Source organism: Rana temporaria, chromosome 1 (assembly GCF_905171775.1).
Source record: "Rana temporaria chromosome 1, aRanTem1.1, whole genome shotgun sequence".
Lineage (NCBI taxonomy): Eukaryota > Metazoa > Chordata > Amphibia > Anura > Ranidae > Rana > Rana temporaria.
The window spans coordinates 359404566-359423484 of NC_053489.1; the positions used below are offsets into that span (position 1 = coordinate 359404566).

At 41.7% G+C, this 18919-nt stretch overlaps 1 protein-coding gene across 1 annotated transcript in view; it reads left to right on the plus strand.

The window, feature by feature from the left end:
• Positions 1 to 14376, plus strand: part of LOC120909938 (mast cell protease 1A-like) — a 38734-nt gene extending 24358 nt beyond the window's left edge. Inside the window, exons 4-5 of the mRNA XM_040321762.1 lie at positions 8102 to 8353; positions 13926 to 14376. Of these exons, the coding sequence (XP_040177696.1) occupies positions 8102 to 8353; positions 13926 to 14078 (405 nt within the window). The 3' untranslated portion in view covers positions 14079 to 14376. The remainder of the gene's footprint in view (positions 1 to 8101; positions 8354 to 13925) is intronic.
• The last annotated feature ends 4543 nt before the right edge of the window (positions 14377 to 18919 follow it).

The following is an 18919-nucleotide window of genomic DNA, read 5'->3' on the forward strand; positions in this document are numbered from 1 at the left end:
TCTTGGGACCTTTCCCCTAATAGAAAAAAAAAAAAAGGGAAACCCCACACATGGCAGAGTTCCTGTCCACCTCCCTCCCCTCTCCCACTCACATGATTTTAGAGCACCCAGATACTCCCTATTAATTGAATTAAAACAATATTTCCATCTATGCAAATCAATATTCCTAATCTATCACTTATTCCTCATGCATTTCCCTTTTTCCCCTAGGGGAGCATTACATATACATTATGTTTTATTATCCTCCCTGTGCCCCTTTTTCCCCTTTTTTTTTTTTTTCCTTCACCCCTCCCCCCCCCCAAAAAAAAAGAAAAAATCCCCCCCCCCCCCCCAACTCTGTGTCGTTCCCATCTACTCTCTTATACCATAAATATTATGTGTTCCTTATTTCTATTTCACCTAATTTTCACGTGGTTTTACAATTTCTCATGTCTTTTCCTTTTCCTTTCTCTCACCCCTCTAAGAAAAATAAAAACCCTCCCTCTTATTACATACCATTATATTACTTTGTTTCTATAAATGACCAATAAATATCTACGTGTTCCGTGTTTATCTTAACCTGGTTTACCGTGATATTACAATTCCTTATGTCACACAAAAAAAAAAAACGCTCAAGAAAAAAGGGAGAGAAAAAAGATCCCTTTCCTTTCCTCCCTCTATCCAAAAACGTTCTTTCTTAATTGTAAATGAAGGGACACAGTATGAAGTATTTAGGTACACTGGGTTATGATGTTGCCTTGGGGAGATTCCACAATAGTAAACAGAACTGTAAGGACAGTACAGTGTAACTCCTCTCACTTCAAGCCTGTCTCAGTTTTTTGGTAGTGTGCAAGGAAGAAACTGATGTATTTTCTTCTCTGAGAGAAGAGAAACCTTTTCTTTGTTTTATTCTGTCTAATAAGTTTCTTCAGTAGGTGGAAGACCAGAACAGGTTCATTTTGCAGTTTTCTGGATTTTCTGATCCTTGGCATGTCACAGAAGTCATATCTGTGACCCACTGAGCAGAAAGCCATAATGTGTCTTTTAACACTGAACCCTGCTAAAGACACTCGCCTGAGTCTACATGTGCCACGCGTTGAGTCAGTCACAGAGTGCTATACAGGTCCAGGGCTGTGGTATACCCGTCTGGTGGAACCCTGTCCTTGAAGACCACTTAGGGTGTGCCTGTCGGAGGAGCAAAAGCTGTCAGGACTCAGGAGCAACATGCTTCCTGGATTTGGCCTCTCTCACCCCTGATGTACTTTCTGGGGCACTGCAAGGCTTCCTCTTGATCTCATCTACTGTGAATAGGGCCTTTTGCCCTTTCATACAGGGAGCCTGTTCTGTGTATACATTCTGGCTTCATATAAGGGGTTAATCCATCTGGCTCATTCAGCAACACTAATGATCACATGGCTGGTGGGAAAAAGGGGAGCGACAACATTTTTTAAATTGAGCAGCCGTTTTTGCTGATTTGCCGGCTCTTGGTATTTTTTCTCCTGTGTTAGTTCCCTCTATGGTGGTCATACTCCACATGTGCGCACCTTTTCTCCAGGTGCACATGGACTTTGTTGCCTTTCCACCATCTTCTCTGCACCTACATCAGTCCTACAATCCTACTGACGTTACCTGTTCTCCTTGCTGCCATAATGCTGTCTGGCCACAGACGGCATTAACCCTTTCTGCTTCAGCAGAAATTATGCCATTACCCTTGTAAGAAATCCTTCACTCTGTACCTATGGGGTTGCAGGGGCCTGGATGTCTTAAAATTCAATAAGAGTAATTGGGGTCTTGTAGGACCTGACATGAATATCTGGATCATTGTTCCCAGTCACAGCACTTCTCTGAGTCTTCCCATAACTACTTCAAGGGTTACTCTTTCCCAGAGCTTTTTTTCTCAGAAAATAGGTGCAGGAACTCAACCACGACCCCGTTCAGATTTCAAAAACAGTAGAAGGGTCTTAAAGGGGCATTAAATACCAGGATTGCATTACATACAGAGTGCAGAGTTCAGGGGGTTACACACAGAGTGAAGAGCTGTCACTTGTAAACACAGAAATCAGACGTCTGTGTTTACAAGTGATTGTGGTGAGCAGGCACCAAAGGGTCTGAGCCAGAGGTGGTGGAACTGAGTTCCCCCAAGTTCCCCCTGAAAAAAAGCCCTGCTCTTTCCTAGATGTCATCTAGGGAAGAATTCCCAGCTTCTGTGTCTGGGTTTTGGACCATATTGCAGCCATGATAGAATGAGAACCGAGGGACTGCAAGCATAATTCCATGCTCTCTCCTACAAAGTCAGTCTGACCCGTACAGTCAACTAAGGATGAGGGGGATTGCACCTTATTCTTAATCTAGGAGTGATAGAGTATAGAGTGATGACAAATTAAAACACACATCAGACTTTTATTGTTGTCTGTGTTGCCTTAAAGTGGTTGTAAACCCTTACATAAACCCAGTGAAGTGACTGGCCTCAGGTGATACACAGAGGTTAAACAAACCCTCCTACATAAGTTGTACCTGTTTAACTGCAGTCTTCTCTCCTCCACAGCTTTTAAAAGTCCAGCATTTATACTGCTTTTCTGAGCTTCCAGAAAGCAGGGGGTAGGGAGCTGAAGTTACACTCTGCAGACCTCAGTTCGGAGAGAAGGGACACCCCCCCCCCCTTTTCACACAGCACAGAGGAACAGAGCTGAGGCTGCCAATCATTGGCTGTTTGCTGGAGCTTCCTCTCCTGTCACATTTTTACCACTTGGTATCAGGAAAACTTGACAGAGGTGACTCATGCAGATAAAGAAGGACAGCAGACAAAAATGACACTTAGCGCTATGAATTGAGACAATTGCATACTATAGAGGGATATGCTTTGTTCATATTTCATGTCGGAGATTTACAGCCATCGGGAATGAAAGTGAGGCAAAATCCAAACTTTTGAGTTATAAGTATAAAAAGCAGAAACCTTCAAGTGGAGACACTTACCAGTTGCAGTCTACAGTGCAGAAAGTGAATGGATATCTTCCCAATGGGACACAGATAACAAAAACAAACAACTGAGATATTAACTGGGGCATTTTCTGATAGGTGCATGCATGTCACTTTTATCTCCCATCCCACACTTCATCTCTCAACGGTCTATGCATCGCTTCATAAAGCAGGGAGGGGGGTGCAAATACTGTATAGTGGTAACATAGTAGCCAATGCCAACATTTGTAAATAATAAGAAGGAACACTCCAGAGAAAATGGGAATAAACGTAGTCCCCTCATTAGTGTCAGTATGATTAAAAATAACCCCAATGTCAGTATAGGCAGAAAATAATAAATCGGATATCAGTGGGAACGAAATATGTCCTTTTATTGGTGTCAATGGAATAAAATAAATTGCACATTGTTGGTGTCAGTGGGATAAAAAAAAAAGTACTATTGTTGATGTCAGTGGGAGTTTCATGAATTTTATTGATTCACAAATGTTGTATATATGGAAATGTATTGAAGTGATTAATAATTCTACATTCATTGCACAAAGGACACAAACTGCACATATGTTTGCTGACTAGATAGCACCCTATATTTTCACTTCATACTCTTTTTAGTTTTAGAACTAATTACTATTACTCTTTTAATTCTTCCATTCTTTTATTCCAATGACACAAAAAATACTTATTTTACTCCATGGAATGAGGAGTTTCCTACCTCTATGCTTTATGGTCGCTGGGTGGCCAAAGCCATCTGGTGAGCGCATTTTTTTGTCACCTTGGGTGAAAATTCTCAAATTTATATTTATAGCACTTTTATTACCTTAAAGCACGGTGTTGGAGTGAATACATCAAACAACATTGGAAAAATTGATTCTTTTATTTGGACTTTTATTCCTGAATTGTATTGATTCACTGATGTTGTACATATGGAAATGTATTGAAGTGATTAATAATTCTACAGTCATTGCACAAAGGACACAAACTGCACATATGTTTGCTGACTAGATAGCACCCTATATTTCCACTTCATATTGAAATAAAATAGACTCAATATCATTGGTGTCAAGGAGAGTAAAATAATCTGCATCATAGTTGTCACGAGTAAAATAAACCTAATCTTTATGAGAGTTGTAGGAAAACATATCCAATTGTGCAGGTTATGGAGTAAAATAAGCTTGCAAATCTTCCCTTTAAAAAATGGGCTTTTGTTTCAAGGGTGGTATTTTGGGGTGAAAGAACATTTTGCACCTAAACCACCTTACAATATATCACTCAAATTACCACACCCACCTCTTCCCATAGGTAAAATAAATGTTAGGCATACACCAGTTATGCTTATTATGACGTATCCTATGAATGTACATGTGTATATAATAAGCTGAAGGAGTCATTACTGCTAGGCTCTGAGGAAGAAGGTACTCCTTCAAAACGTGTCAGCCAGTAGCGGTCCTGATGTCCTCCCCTCTGTCACCTCGAGACTCTTAGTTTCAGGACTGATTGCCACAAATAGGTGGCTTTTACAAGCAATTTTTCTCCACGTGTGTGAGTAGTTTTTACCTTGTTTTACACTGCTGTGTTGTCAGCAGTCTTTTATTCCCTGGAGTAAACACCTGTCTGTACTTTCAATCTCTAGTACTAGCCAGCGATAGGACATTTTTGCATCAAAGAGAACAAAGACAGCCGCAGTAAACTACTGGACAATTTCTACGTATATGCTAGTCAAAGTGGGTTTATTACCAGTTGAGGAAAAAGCATGCTTTTCTGCTAAAACTACTTTAGAAAAGGCCCTTTTTGTTAAAACTGAAATAATTCTGAAAAAAATTACACAGCCAAATATACGCTGCCAATGTACTTTGTCGCTGAAGACCATCCAACAAAACCATACTGTTCTATAACCACATACAGCTTCAAGGCATACTTTATATGCATGTTGGATTTGTCTATTTCCAATGTTGCCCTCTAAATATAAAATGAGCCCAGAAGTGGGAGCAAATACCTTTTGTTACAGATATCTGCTCCCCTCCCCTGAAAGGTGCCAAATGTGACACTGGAGGGGAGGAGTAATCCGAAAAGCGGAAGTTCCATTTTTGGGTGAAACTCCGCTTTAAGTAGTGGATGTGTATTGTAGTGTTTGTTTTTTATTTTATTTTTAATTTTTTGAGAATAAACAGGTTTATTGTGACTTTAGAGACGGTTCACACTGGGGCGACTCAGCCGCCTGACAAGTCGCGTCCCATTCTATTCACCAGAACCGTTCTAATTGGAGCGACGCAAATCACTCCGACTTAGAAAAAGGTTCTTGTATGACTTCGGGGGCTACTCTGGGCGACTTGCATTGACTTCTATACAGAAGTCATTTTGCAAGTCGCCTCTGAAGTCGTCTTCAGGACGACTTGCCGAGTCGCCCCCGAAGTCGTGCCGCCCCAGTGTGAACCGGCTGTTAAAGCTTCTGCTATGTGTTTACATTAGAAGCCTGCTGAGAAGATTTGCTTGCCATTTAAAAAAATATATAAAAATATAGTGTTTCTAGCTACAGTGAGGATTTTTCTAAAGTCCTTTTTATTGTGTTTATTCTGGGTGCACTTTAATATATGATGGAATGTGTTGGGTATTTCAATAAATGACTACATTACGATTATATTTTTTTTATGTACTCATGTATAATGTAAATATTTTTCACTCTTCTTTCTTTTTTTTTATAATTTTTTTTAAATATTATTGGCAATATAAAATGAAAAGTCCTTCCCCCTTCTGTAATTTTTTTGCATATGTACATGTCCCTTATGCCAGTGCCCAGCTTTCCATGCCTTTTTTGACAATAGTTTGCCTGTTAGCCCTAAAAATGTCCAGAATTTAACCACTTCTCCACCAGGCCTATTCTGGCACTTCACTCCTTCATGTAAAAATCATATTTTTTTTGCTAGAAAAGTAATCAGAACCCCCAAACATTATATATTTTTTTAGCAGACACCCTAGGGAATAAAATGACAGTCATTACAATTATTTATCTCGCACGGTATTTGCGTAATCATTTTTCAAATGCCTTTTTTGGGGGGAAAAAACGGTTACATGAATTAAAAAATAACAAAACAGTAAAGTCAGCCCAATTTTTTGTAAAATGTGAAAGATGATGTTAGGCTGAGTAAATAGATACCTAACATGTCACGCTTTAAAATGGCACACACTCATGGAATGGCGCCAAACTTAGGTACTTAAAAATCTCCATAGGCGACTATTTAATTTTTTTTACAGGTTACTATTTTCGAGTTACAGAGGAGGTCTAATGCTAGAATTGTTGCACACGCTCTAACGAACGTGGCGATACCTCACATGTGGGGTTTGAACTGCGTTTACATATGTGAGCAGGACTTACATGCGTGTTCGCTTCTGAGTGCAAGCTACCGGAGACAGGGGCATTTTACTTTTTTTTTTACTTATTTATTTTTTATTTTTACACTTATTTTAAATTTGTTTTGATCACTTTTGTTTACATTCCTTGTAATAGGAATCATTGTGACAGGTCCTCTTTATGGAGAGATGTGGGGTCAATAAGACCCCACATCTCTCCTCCAGGCTTGAAAGCATGAGATTGTGAAAAAAATTCACAGATCTCATGCCGACAGCCGCTATTGCGGCTTTGTTTACTTCCGAGTACACGGGCGTGATGTCACAACAATTCACAATTCAATACAGAAAAAATCAGAGGGCCCTGCTTGTTAAAGATTACAATCTAGGAGGGAGGGTCAAGTGATACGATGGGGTAAAAGCTGCAGGGGATGAGCTGATTAAGAAAATAAAAGAACAGTTGTTAGGTGGAGGCAGGGTAGTCTTCTCCGAAGAGAAATGTTTTCCAGAATTGCCCAAAAAAGGATAGATTTGGAGATAGTCTGACAGATTGGGATAGAGTATTCTAGAGCAGTGGTCATCAATACTGTCCTCAGGGCCCACTAACAGGCCAGGTTTTATGTATTACCTTGGGGAGATGCAGACTAGAATACTGCAATCACTGAGCAACAAATGATATCACCTGTGATGTATTTCAGTTATCTTGCAAACCTGGCCTGTTAGTGGGCCATGAGGACAGGGTTGATGACCACTGTTCTAGAGTATGGGAGAGGCTTGGGTGAAATCCTGGAGGCAAATAAGGGAGGGATGAGGAAGAAAGAGAGCAGGAGGTCTTGGGAGGAATTAAGAGGACGATTAGGTTGGCATTTTAAAACTAGGCTAGTGATGTCGCTGGGGGGCAGAGTTGTGGACGGGTTTGTAACTTATTGTTAGTATTTTTAATTTAATTTGTTGGATGAGTAGCAACCAATGGAGGGATTGGCAGAGATGGGTAGCAGACGCTGAGTGGTTTGTAAGGTGGATGAGTCTGGCAGCAGTATTCATGATAGACTGAAGAGGGAATAGTCTATTTCAAGGTAAGCCAATGAGGAGGGAGTTGCAGTAGTCGAGACGAGAGAACCAGGGAGTGAATCAAGAGCTTTGTGGTTTCATTGGTTAGGAAGGGACGTCGTTTGTAGATGCTGCGGAGGTTGAGGCAGCAAGCTTTAGAAAGGGATTGGATGTGAGACCGAAAGGAGAGTTCAGAGTCCAGGACAACACCTAGTACCCTGGCATGTGGAGGATGGGTGGATGGTTGTGCCATTGCTCTTGACATAGAAGTCAGGGGAAGAGGCACGTAGGGGTGGAAATATTATGAGCTCTGTTTTGGACAAGTTGAGTTTGAAGAAGTGGTGTGACATCCAGACAGAAATGTCTTATAGTAAGTTAGTGTCGTGTGAGCAGACTGATGGAGTGAGTTGAGGGGTAGAGAGATACTTTTGGCTGTCGTCAGTGTAGAAATTATATTGAAAGCCGTGTGAGGCAATCAGCTGACCCAAAGAAGATGTGTAGATTGAAAATAAGAGAGGTTTAAGAACAGATATGCCTCTAAGTTTGAGTTTGACACATTTTTGAAGTAGACTCACTGGAACCTTGTTGAATCAAAATTGGGCAGATTTACCCATAGCTATTGACAATGATCATATATGTCACCTATGATGTTTACTAACTGGTCATATTTAAATTGTGATGTTTACTAGTTAGTCCTAAGGGACTTAGTCAAATTCTTTTTTTTTTACCATTTTTTTTTCATTCATTTTCTCACCAGCTCATATCCCCAGCCGAGATAAATCGCTATGTGCAGACAATTGAACTTCCAGTCAGTAACAGAGACCTTCCAAAGGACATTCCCTGCAGTGTTGCTGGGTGGGGACTGATTGACAAGATCCATTCTACTGACAAATTATTTGAAACCAACGTCACTATTGTAAGCCGAAGAACGTGCCACCGTTTTTATCATGATTTGACTGATGGGATGATCTGCGCAGGGAGCGATACAAAAATCACAGACTCTAGTCAGGTAATGTAATGACATTTTTTTAAGTTCAAGGAGTATGCCAGTCAGGACCAAAACGCTCTAGGGTCCACAGTTTTGCACTGCAGTAACCCGATTATTCTGAATAGCATCCTGATTCACTTTGCTGATGCAGCTGTGTGGCAGCACAATGTACGTTGTGTTGCATTGCATTGCCAAAATTGTTACATGGAACTTTTTTGGTGCATTTTGGTGTGGTATTCAAATTAATAGACTGCCTAACACAATATAGATGGTAATGCACAGTTAACCAGGTTTGCTATCAAGAGAATGTTTGCAAATGCTTGTTTTTGGATCAATGTCAAACAGGTAAACCACTACTAATATGCTTGTAAAGGCGCTGTATGATGCTGTTTGTAGGGAAAGGTTGCAGGTGCTCTGTGTTCTTCTTGCACTGCCTGTGGGTGTGGCGCTCTGAACGGCTGCATGTACAGTTGTAGTTCAGGAGGGCGTACATGTAGAGGAACCTCCTACAGCCGGGGTCTCCAAACTTTCTAAACAATGGGCCAGTTTACTGTCTTTCAAACTTTATGGGGGCCAGACTGTGGCCATTGGGAGTAAAAAAAATGTCTTGATGTCAATGGCTCGTGCCGCGTACACATGATCATTTTTCAGCATGAAAAAAACTACGTTTTTCGGCATGTAGAAAAAACAACGTTTTTTCAAACTTCATCATTAAAATGACGTTGCCCACACACGATCATTTAAAAAAAATGCTCTAGCAAAGCACGGTGACGTACAACACGTACGACGGCACTATAAAGGGGAAGTTCCATGCGAATGACGATACCTATGGGGCTGCTTTAGCTGATTCCGTGTTAGTAAAAGACGATTCGCGATTTTCTGTCTGTTACAGAGTGATGAATGTGCTTACTCCATTACGAATGATAGTTTTACCAGAACGAGCGCTCCCGTCTCATAACTTGCTTCTGAGCGTGCGCAGGTTTTTAACGTCGTTTTAGCCCACACACGATCATTTTTTACAACCCGAAAAACGACATTGTTTAAAACGTTGTTAAAAAATGCAGCATGTTCGAAAAAAAAATGTACGTTTTTCAGAACCCGAAAAATGATGTGAAGCCCACACCCATTCATTTTAAATGACATTTTTTTAAAACTTTTTTTTAATGCTGAAAAATGATCGTGTGTATGCGGCATTAGGCTTGGTGGTCATTAGGATGAGGAATTGTCCCCATCATTGATATTAGTGGGAGGATCAGTGAAAGGAATAGTTGTCAGTTGATGTCAGTGGAAGGAATAGTGCACCATCATTGGTGTCAATGGAAGGAATAGTATCCGATCATTGGTGTCAGTGGAAGGAACAGTGCCCCATTATTGGTGGATAGTGAAAGGAATAGTGCCCCATCATTGGTCGCAGTGGGAGGAATAGTGCTCTCAAACGTTGGTGTCAGTAGGAGGAACAGTACTCCATCATTGGTGTCAGTGGCAGGAATAGTGCTCCATCATTGTTGTCACTGGGAAGAATTGTGCTCCATCGTTGATGTCAGTGGAAGGAATAGTGCCCCATTATTGGTGGCAGTGGAACAAACAGTGCTCCATCATTAAAACTAGTGGGGGGAATAGTGACCCATCATTGGTGTCAGTGAAAGAAATGATGCCTCACTGTTGTTGTCAGCGCAGGGTATGGTGCCTTATCATTAATGTTGGTAGGAGGAATTGTGCCTCACATCAGTGGGAGGAATAATGCCTAAAGGGCCATATAAAGGCAAGCAGAGGTCCATTAGCCACAGTTTGGAGACCACTGCCCTACAAGACTCCATAGGTTGTGCAAGCACAGGGGGTACAAATTTGGCGGGAGTGTGGCAGCGCAATCAGAAAACCGTTTCAAAGAAAGTTCAGAGGAGGAAATTTGTTTTAAAAAAAGACAAAAAACAAAAACAAATGCATGTAAGTTATATTGTTGACATCTGATTAATAAAAATTTACTTTAATATCACTTTAAATTTGTCACTGTATGAATATCAAAGAAACATTTAGGATATTCCCCAGACCTCTTTCTGAAGGAAAAGAGGGCAAAATATTATATCTATGTTTTGAGCTCCTTTCACAGACGTAGGGCCCCTCAAAATCCATACCAGACGATTATCCGGGCATGCAGCCTGGAAAGCCAAGATAGGAGGGGAGGGGGAGTGAGCACCTCCCCTCCTGAACCATATCAGGTCACATGCCCTCAACATGGGGGGGGGTGCTTTTGGGCAGGGCCTCTTCCCCACAACCCTGATCAGTGGTTGTGAGGGTTTGCGTGCAGGGGGTGTGACAGACCTAGCCAGGACAAAGACTTTTGGAGAGGACTGAATGCCTCTTGCTTGTGATTATGGGCCCTGGCATTTGGGGGGAACGGTGCTATTTGTGAGCTGAATGCCTGGGGACCCTTGAGGTGGTGTTACTTTGGATACAGGTCAATGTTCCCCCAAGACACACAGACTCTGGAAACCCTGTATATGCCGTATTAGAAATAGCGACTGATTCATAATGTTGGGACACATACTGTTAGGAGATGCTGATGTCAAGTCCAGCCACCTGTCTGTCTGTTGTCTGCTATCATGTAAATGAGCCTGGTATGGCTTGTCACATCTTCTAAGAGTCTTTCACCCATTGTTGGTTATGCTAATTAACCCTGCAATTTTATGAAGGAGTTCTGTGTTGATGTGTATGATAATGTGTATTGTAGTTAGGGAGTCACATTCATTGCTTTAAGGGATTAGTTAATTAGCTCATGTTAATTTATGTTTCTGGTTACAGGTGTATTGTTAGAGTAATATGAGCAGGAGGTAGGAACCTCCTCTTGAACTGTATATAAGACTTGTATTCTGGTTCTAATAAACTGTCTGATGTTTTACCCTACACTGAGCTACGACTAGTGAATGTGAAAGCTAAGGGGTCTTGGATTGATAGCGATACAGTGGACAGACTCATCTTGGGTATGGGGGTCTGTCACAGGGGGCTTATCAGAATCTGGAAACCCCTTTAACAAGGTGGCCCCCAGATCCTGCTCTGCTATGTGAATGAGATTAAGGTACATTGTGCCCCTACTCATTCACCAAAAAAAGTGTCCAAAAGTAATAAAACACAGAGACAGTTTTTGACAATCCCTTTATTAAAAAAACAAAAACAATGAACCCCCCCACCCCCTTGTAGATCTAGCGTCAATTATCATTGACGTCGCTGGGTGGCCCTGCCCATTGGCTATTTAAGAACTGTCAGACAGCGGAGCGGGCAGACTGTGGGAGCAAGCAACGAGTGTGGAGCTAGTTTTTTTGTTTGGGTCGGCAGCAGCGTTCATCGTGATTGACGCTGGATCTACACCGGTGGAGATTTTAGTTTTTTTATAATTAAAGAAATAAATCGACTATTCACAATTTGTTAAGGAGAAAAAAAATGCATGTAAAAACGCATCAGAAAAGCAACATTTGCGTTTTTGATGCAGGTCCATTAAAGTTTATTACATGCAAAACGCAATCTGCTGCCGGAAAAAAAGTCCCTGACCTCCAAAAAGCACGGCTGAAAAACACAGTGGCTGCAGCACAGTGTATCTGCAACCTTTCCAGGTGTGGTGCAGTTTCTGAAAGCGCACCAAAACGCCTGGATTCAGAAAGTGCATCAAACCCTCAGGATATAATAGAGGTATAAGGCTAAGTACAGCAAACCTGCAGGAAAGCTGCAGATACATTGAACTGTACCCACGGTGTGGGTAAACCACAACACGAGTGTGAAAGCAGCCCTATACTATTATGTCCAGTATATTGCTTCACCCTGACCTGAAGATCTCTTCTTTCCTGCTTACACCACTGACAGATTCTTCCACCTGAGCTGTGGATCTCTGCAGCTCCTCCAGAGTTACCATGGGTACTCTTGGCTGCTTCTCTGATTAATGCTCTCCTTGCCCGTCCTGTCAGTTTAGGTGGACGGCCATGTCTTTGTAGGTTTGCAATTGTACCATACTCTTTCCATTTTTGGATGATGGATTCGAAATTACTCTATGAGATGTTCAAAGTATAACCTTTAAACTTCTCCACAACTTTATCCCTGACCTACCTGGTGTGTCCCTTGGCCTTCATGATGCTGTTTGTTCACTAGATTTCGCTAACAAACCTCTGAGGGCTTCACAGAACAGCCATATTTATACTGAGATTAAATTGGTTCCACTAGACTTTAGCTAGGGGTATCAGAGTAAAGGGGGCTAAATACAAATGCTAAATACAAATACACGCCACACTTTTCAGATAATTATTTGTAAAAAAAATATTGAAAACCATTTATAATTTTCCTTCCACTTTACAATTATGTGCCACTTTGTGTTGGTCTATCACATAAAATGCCAATAAAATAAATTTACTTTTTTGGTTGTAACATAACAAAATGTGGGAAATTTCAAGGGGTATGAATACTTTTTTAAGGCACTATGGGCTAGATTCAGCATTAAATTACGCCGGCGTATCTATAGATACGCTGCAAAAATTCAAAGCTGCGCCGGCGTATCTTCTTTCTGTATTCAGAAAGCAAGATACGCCGACATTAGCCTAAGATCCGACTGGCGTAAGTCTCTTACACCGTCGTATCTTAGAGTGCATATTTACGCTGGCCGCTAGGTGGCGCTTCCGTCGTTTTCAGCGTAGAATATGCAAATGACCTAGATACGCCGATTCACAAATTTATGTACGCCCGGCGCTATTTTTTTACGTCGTTTACGTTAGGCTTTTTCGGCGTAAGGTTGCTCCTGCTATTATGAGGCGTACGCAATGTTAAGTATGGACGTCGTTCCCGCGCCGAATTTAGAATTTTTTATGTCGTTTGCGTAAGTCGTTCACGAATAGGGCTGGACGTAATTTACGTTCACGTCGAAACCAATGACGTCCTTGCGGCGTACTTTGGAGCAACGTCAATCACGTCGGGTCACCAAGAATTAACATAAAACACGCCCCCTCATCCTCATTTGAATTACGCGCGCTTACGCCGGCCCCATTTACGCTACACCGCCGTAACTTAGGAGGCAAGTGCTTTGTGAATACAGCACTTGCCTCTCTAACTTACGGCGGCGTAGCGTAAATACGATACGCTGCGCCGCCATAACAATGCGCGCCCCTACCTGAATCTAGCCCTGAATATGCACTCACCAAAAGCAGATTGTAAATATGCCTGTCACTATCCTCCAGGTATTAACTAGTCCATCGGTCTTCATGCTGACTGTTCTGGAGAGCCACAGTACCGTTAAAACACTGCAATAAATGAGCTCACCACGCCATGATTCTTTATTGGCTACAACGAAGGATGGGATCATTAATGAGATGAAGAAAACTGAATGCAAACTACTTGGCGTCCAGGAATAAATGAATCCAGTCCCTTAAACAGCAATCTGATAAGCCTGTTGTGGCCCTTATGCCCTGTACACACGATCGGTCCATCCAATGAAAACCGTCAATCAGACCGTTCTCATCGGTTTGACCGATCGTGTGTACGCGGCATTAGATGTACCAGTACTTTCACATTTATCTTGATTTCAATCACCTAATGTAATTTCTCTAATCTTTGCTTGTAGGGGGACTCCGGAGGGCCTCTGATTTGTAAAAGGGTACAGGAAGGTATAGTGTCATTTGGTTATGATCACCCCCCTGGTGTCTATACAAGAGTTGGCAAGTACTTGGATTGGATCAAACAGACCATGTCACAAAATGATGACCAAAAACTCTAAACAATGCTGTTGTTTTCGTTTAACAAACTTCTGATTGTTATAGTAATTAAATATGTATGTGAACACACTCATATGTTAGCATTAGTACTGAAATGTAACAGGAGTCATGATTAATGTTTGATCAGATAATCGCAGGCATGATTAATAAAAAATTTAAGCAGCATCATATGTTTACATTATATAGCATCATATGTTTACATTATATAGCATCATATGTTTAGAACCAAGCTTACTTTAACGGTAGTTTCATAGTTGGTACGATTGAATAAAGACACCAGTCCATCTAGTTCAAACTGTGTAGATGCATGTATGTGTGTGTGTTTATGCCAATACCATTTCCCAGATCCCTGTATATTGTGTTCACTAAAATGCTTGTTTAAGAGTATTTTTTAAATGATCAATGACACCACTGATTGTGGAAGGGAGTTTCACATCCTTACCATTCTATCAGTAAAGAACACCATATGCAGTTTGACCACTGGCTTACTGGGCACTTAAACAAACCCTACCCCCCCCCCCCCCGCCGCCCCATCTCCCTCCTGCCCAGACCAATTTTCAGCTTTCAGCGCTCTCACTCTTTCAATGACAATTGCGCGGTCATACAACACTGTACCCAAATGAAGTTTTTATCATTTGTTTCCACAATTGTGTTATTTGATCACCTCTGGGGTTTTTATTTTTTGTTAAAAAAATTCAAAAAGACTAAAAAAAATACAAAACCGTTTCATATTTTGTTATAAAATTTTGCAATCGGGTAATTTTTCTCCTTCACTGATGTACGCTGATTAGGCTGCACTGATGGACACGATAGGCTACACTGGTGGGCTGCACTGATGGACACCGATGGGCTGCATTGATGGGCACCAATAAGGTGGCACTGGTGGACACTGAGAGGCAGCTTTGGTGGGCACTGAGAGGTGACACTGAGAGGTGGCACTGAAGGCCATTGATAGGTGGCACTGATGGGCACTGAGAATTGGCACTAATTGATGGCACTAATAGGTGGCAATGATAGCTGGCAGTGATGGGCACTAATGGGTACTGATCGGCACTGGTAGGTGAGACTGATAGGCAGCACTGCTAGGTGGCACTGATGAGGCACTGACTAGCACCACTAGTCAGTGGGCATTTATTGATGGCACTCGTGGGCATTGATAGGTGGCAATTTATTGCACTGGTTGTCACTGTGGGCACTGGCAGGGATCACTGGCAGGCGGTACTGGTGGGCACTAATGAGGCTGATGTGCCTCTTCTACTGGGGACCGGCGTCCCTTACACAAGAGCCGGTGATCGGCTTTCTTTTCTCCGTGCCGCGCACTCTCTGCAGGGGGCACGCGGGGCGCGTGCAAAGAAGAGGACATCTATTGACAGCCTCCCGGCAATTGAGGTCCGCACTGTAGCCGTCATTTCGGCTATACTGTAGTGCAGATGCCTAGTGGTTAAGGTTGAACCGTGTCTCCTCCAATTTCATTGAGTGGCCGCGTGTCTTTTTAAAGAGATAGTAATGTCCGTAAAGAAAAGAAAAGGTGAAACAAGTCCACCTGCAAGTTAATGTTATAACGTGCTAGTATGCATATTAGAACATTATGGCATGCTTACCTTAAAATTAAGCCCTCGAGCGGCATGCTGTCACTGATGACAGGGCTTCCCCCGGTCTTCCTTCCGGATTTGCGGGCTCTGGCTGTATGAATGGCTGAGTTGTGATGACATAACTCCCTTGCATGCATAATGGGCGTGGCACCGAGCTCTGAAGGGACGGCACAGGTATGCTGTCCCTTCAGAGCACATGTGTATATTTCTCCAAAACAGTGAAAGTTTAGAAAATATTCACTGTACCTAGAGGTAAGCCTTATTATAGGCTTACCTCTAGGTACCTCCCTGAAAGTGCATCATTTCCTCCCTATGCTAGAATCACTATCAAGATATCGCTATCTCAGGTGTCTTTTCTCTGGGGAGAATACATTTTTATTAATCAAAAATTGAAAAAAAAAAAACCAATGTTCTATATCTCTCAGCGCTCATTGAGATTTGTTAAAAAATAAAGTAAAGCAGCTACTATAATGTAAAGAACTTATATCAAAAATATGTCAGTGTACATTAGCAGCGCTATTAAAACTATCCTAGCCTGTACTCACCTTTATCTTTACCTTTACCTTTCCCTGGAGGTCTGTCCTCTAGTCCTAAACTTGTCAACATTTAAGCATGTTTATGAAGTGTGATAATATTGTCCACCACTGTACTGTGTATAATTTCTATTGGACTAGACAATGCACCTCAGTTCTTTTGTCTTTGCTATATTATTTTCTGTAAACTCAATAAAATATTTTGAAAAAAAAAAAAACTATCAAGAATAAAACTTAATAAATATATAAAAGATGTATATTTGAAATTAGCACAATATAAGCTTCAAGTCTGTTTAAAATATGTTGATTCACTTGGTGAACAATATAACGTGATTTTGCATTTCAGCTACTAGGGGCGCGCTGGCCCCCTGCTCACCCCTGGTGCCGACGCGCGTGCCCGGCGGGCGCGTTTCCCGTCAGGCACCTGCGATCGCTCGTTACAGAGCGAGAACCGGGAGCTAATTTTGTAAACACACAGCTCCCGGTCCTTTCAGGGGGAGAAATTACTAATCGCATGTTCATACAGTGTATGAACAGCGATCTGTCATTTCCCCTAGTCATTCCCACCCCCCCTTCAGTTAGAACACACACAGGGAACATAATTAACCCCTTGCTCGCCCCCTAGTGTTAACCCCTTCCCTGCCCATCGACATTTTTACAGTAATCAATGCATTTTTTATAGCACTGATCGCTATAAAAATGCCATTGGTCCCAAAAATGTGTCAAAAGTGTCCAAAGTGTCCGCTAAAGGTCGCAGTACTGATAAAAATCACAGATCGCCGCCATTACTAGTAAAAAGAAAAATATATATATAAAAATGCCATAAAACTACCCCCTATTTTGTAGATGCTATAACTTTTGCGCAAACCAATCAATAAACGCTTATTGCGATTTTTTTTTAGAAAAATATGTAGAAGAATACGTATCGGCCTAAACTGAGGAAAAAAACACGTTTTTTTATATATTTGTGGGGATACTTATTACAGCAAAAAGTAAAAAATATCGCTCTATTTTTGTTTATAGCGCAAAAAATAAAAACCACAGAGGTGATCAAATACCATCAAAAGAAAGCTCTATTTGTGGGGAAAAAAGGACGCCAATTTTGTTTGGGAGCCACGTCGCACGACCGCGCAATTGTCAGTTAAAGCGACGCAGTGCCAAATCGCAAAAAGTGGCCCAGTCATTGACCAGCAAAATGGTCCGGGGCTGAAGTGGTTAATAGCGCTGCTAATGTTTTAGTATTAATATTTTTGATAGAATACATTTTTATTGCTTGTAATCATTCCGTGTAAACTGAGGTCCCCCAGTCCCCTTATTAGTTATCCTTCTCTGGACTCTCTCCAGTTCCAGCACATCCTTTCTGAGGATTGGTGACCAAGATGTGGCTGAACCAGAGTCTTTTTCTATCCCAGAATCCCCCAATGGTTCTCCCCCTAAAGAGTAACTTGCATTCGTGTTTGTGGCCCCCCAAGTGCATTACTTTACATTTCTCAACAATAAACCTCATTTGCCATGTAGCTGCCCACCCCATTATTTTATTGAGTTATTTTAATTCCTGCTGTGAAGTTATTGCCCTGCTTAGCTTTGCATTGTCAGCAAACAATGAGATTAAGCTATTTATACCATCTGCTCAAGTCATTTATGAATAAATTAAATGTAGTTGTGCCCCCGTGGGGTCACTGCGTGTTTCACCATCCACACATCACCCCGCTGGTCAGACATCCATTTTGGGCACACTTTCTCCAGTCAATGAACAGTCGCTTGCTTGTTTTTGTTGTTTTTATTAGGGGGCTAAACATGGATGGGGGAAAAGGAAATTGGAATGCCCAAATTATGAATCTTTAGTAATGGAAATAAATGCAGTTGAATCTAAACTGACAGCCTCTGTTACTTCACATCTCCTCCAGCACACTACTTGACATCACTTGCTTTCCTTTACTGTCCAGTTCTAGATTCCTGTCACCGTTAGCACATGCCTAGGGCGGCCTCACTCTGAATAAGTCCTAACATTTTCCTTGTAGCCATTTTAGATGAAGAAGATAATTGTGCTAACTGATCCTTGGTGGACTACTGCTCCCAGCACGTCCGATGCAAACCCTGGCCGTGCTACCCGCTGTCTTTCTTCTGCTCCTGTTCCAGGACACCTCTCAATGACCATGTAAAGAGAGGCTCCCTCCCAGTTTCTGAGCTCCAAGCCTGAGGTACACCCCTCATGAAAGAGGGTCCCTCAAAGACCACCACAGCCTAACACGCCATCATCTCAGTTCTTCCACCCGACAACTCCTCCCACAACAGGCTGACCATGGGTATATATATATTTTTATATATATATATATATATATATATATATATATATATATATGTAAAGGAACCCCAAATGGGACAGGGGTTAATGCCGTTTACGATATTTCATTCCGAGCCCAAGACAGCTTATCGACACCCCACAATGCGGCTGATGAACATGGCCCATACAGATTCCCCAGAAACGAGACACAGCTCTGTTCTCTGGTTCAACAGGAATAGACTTTAATGGGAAACTCAGGCTTCTTATATACAGTTTAGGAACCACAATGAACAATGACCCAACTCCACCCACAACATGACACAAGGAGCTCAATACACATCTTTTAGGAGACAGCCATTCTGACTCTGAGATAATCTATATGAGCTAATTACTAATCCTTTACCCAGACAAGGTGACTCCAAGATAAGCTTTTC